At 36.3% G+C, this 1,904-nt stretch overlaps 1 protein-coding gene across 1 annotated transcript; it reads left to right on the forward strand.

Annotated features, from left to right (window-relative positions):
* The first annotated feature begins 583 nt into the window (after positions 1-583).
* LOC110887559 (F-box protein CPR1) lies at positions 584-1,648 on the forward strand. Its single transcript, XM_022135138.1, has one exon. It carries the CDS (start codon positions 584-586, stop codon positions 1,646-1,648), a length of 1,065 nt encoding a protein of 354 aa, XP_021990830.1.
* The last annotated feature ends 256 nt before the right edge of the window (positions 1,649-1,904 follow it).

Here is a 1,904-nt window from a genome sequence, read left to right on the forward strand (position 1 = left end):
TGTATAGGTCTATACGAGGCGTCTTGAAGGGTGTGGAAATAGGCATTAAGGTGTGTAAATATGTAGACCCATTTTTTTTCTTAAAATTGATATTAGAAAAATAGCTTGTACGTTTTTAGATATATATTTTTTTTCTTAAAATTGATATATTAATGAAGCGATGTTTCGCCCCATTATTTTTTTTCATGTCAATCTGTTTTGTGTTAGGTTTAAATCATGTTTTGTGTTATTACAAACAGAATACTTTTACAACCAACTGCGACATGTATAATCATTATATAATTAAATTCTACATTTGATTTCGACAGGAATTTCATGCCAAATTTTGAATTTATAACAGAAGTGGCAAAACCATATTTTCATCTACTTGTAACCATTCAAAAATAATAATCAAAAGAAAGAGAAAACCTCCTATTTCTAAACTTGCTATTATATACCAAGTAACTGGCGTAATGATAGGATCTAGCTTTAATTTAAGCAACTAATCTGCGCATTTTATGAAACGAAGAATATATATTATTTTAAATATATACAGAACTGAAGTAGGGTTATAGCGAACATCTTCCCATTTAAAACAACACTTATGTCGAACGTAGGTGATGACATTCTTCACAACATACTTGCTCGACTTCCCGGAAAGCCTTTACTACGGTTCAGATGTGTCTCGAAACATTGGAATGGCCTAATTTCAGATCCCTATTTTATGAAGTCCAGATCACGTCGCATGATCCTTTTGCCGTTCCCACGGCCTCTCGTTGCTTTAGACGACAACGTACCAGTCGAAGACGAGGCTCATTCCATGGTTAGAATTCACTTTCCTTTTGAATACACACGAATGTATATTGTCGGAACCTTGAATGGCATTGTGCTTTTGGCTCTTTATGATACGTTTATGGCTTGTCAATTGATCCTATACAATCCCTTAACCTGTGTATCCAAGGTCTTGGTTACGGATCCCACTTGTAAGGACCCTTATGTGTTTGGATTTGGATATGGTGCGTCGACAGACGACTTAAAGATTGTTAGATTTGAGGCTTTTCGGAATGAAAATAACGTTCCTATGTATAAATGTGATGCCTTTGATCTTAAAACTAATTCGTGGAGCACGCCACCACAATACTACATACAATATTTTCACTTTGGGGGTGCTGCGGGTGTGTTTATAAATGGCTTTTTGTATTGGTCATTTTACTATCCGTATTTTGGGATTCTGGCTCTCAATGTTAAGGACATGGTATCATCGACAATATATGTACCAGGTACGCGTGCAGGGCTTCTCTTGGGTTCCCTAGACGGATACCTTTGCATGGTTAACAATGTGACTGGTAGCTTTACATTTGATGTGTGGTTGATGAAAGAAGAGGGCGTGTGGTTAAAAGCACGTTCATTCAGATTCGGTTCCGAAGGCAACGTGTTCTACCCTGTTTGTATTTTAGGTGACGGAAAAATTCTTATAAAAAGCTCAACCCAGCTTGTTATCTGCGACGCATCAAAAGATTCATATAAGGTGCTCAACGGTTTGGCAACTCTTGGTAATTTCTCGAGGATAGACAGGGTTTTACACAGAGAATATTATCCTCTTATGTATTCACGCTCCATCGAGTATGTGGAAAGTTTGGTTTCACCTTCTGATATGTGTTCTATCTAACAATTAAACCCTTTTTTTGTTATTCTTTTTTTACCTTTTGGGAAATACTGGTTTGGTTTTGAACATCTAAGGGGTTGTTTGGTAGCCTCTGAATGGTCATTAAGAGGCTACCTCTTAATTGAATTTTTAAGAATTTTACCAATGAGAAGGTAGAAGAATGTGACATGTGATGATTTATCATTCAGATGTTACCTCTTAACCATTCAGACTTGAGGTTACCTCTTATTCATTCAGAGGTTTTAAACCATTAAGAGGT

Source organism: Helianthus annuus, chromosome 14, assembly GCF_002127325.2.
Source record: "Helianthus annuus cultivar XRQ/B chromosome 14, HanXRQr2.0-SUNRISE, whole genome shotgun sequence".
NCBI lineage: Eukaryota > Viridiplantae > Streptophyta > Magnoliopsida > Asterales > Asteraceae > Helianthus > Helianthus annuus.

What these genes read in the sequence shown, in the direction of transcription:
- LOC110887559 (XM_022135138.1), top strand. Translation starts at nt 584, where the DNA reads ATGTCGAACGTAGGTGATGACATTCTTCACAACATACTTGCTCGACTT.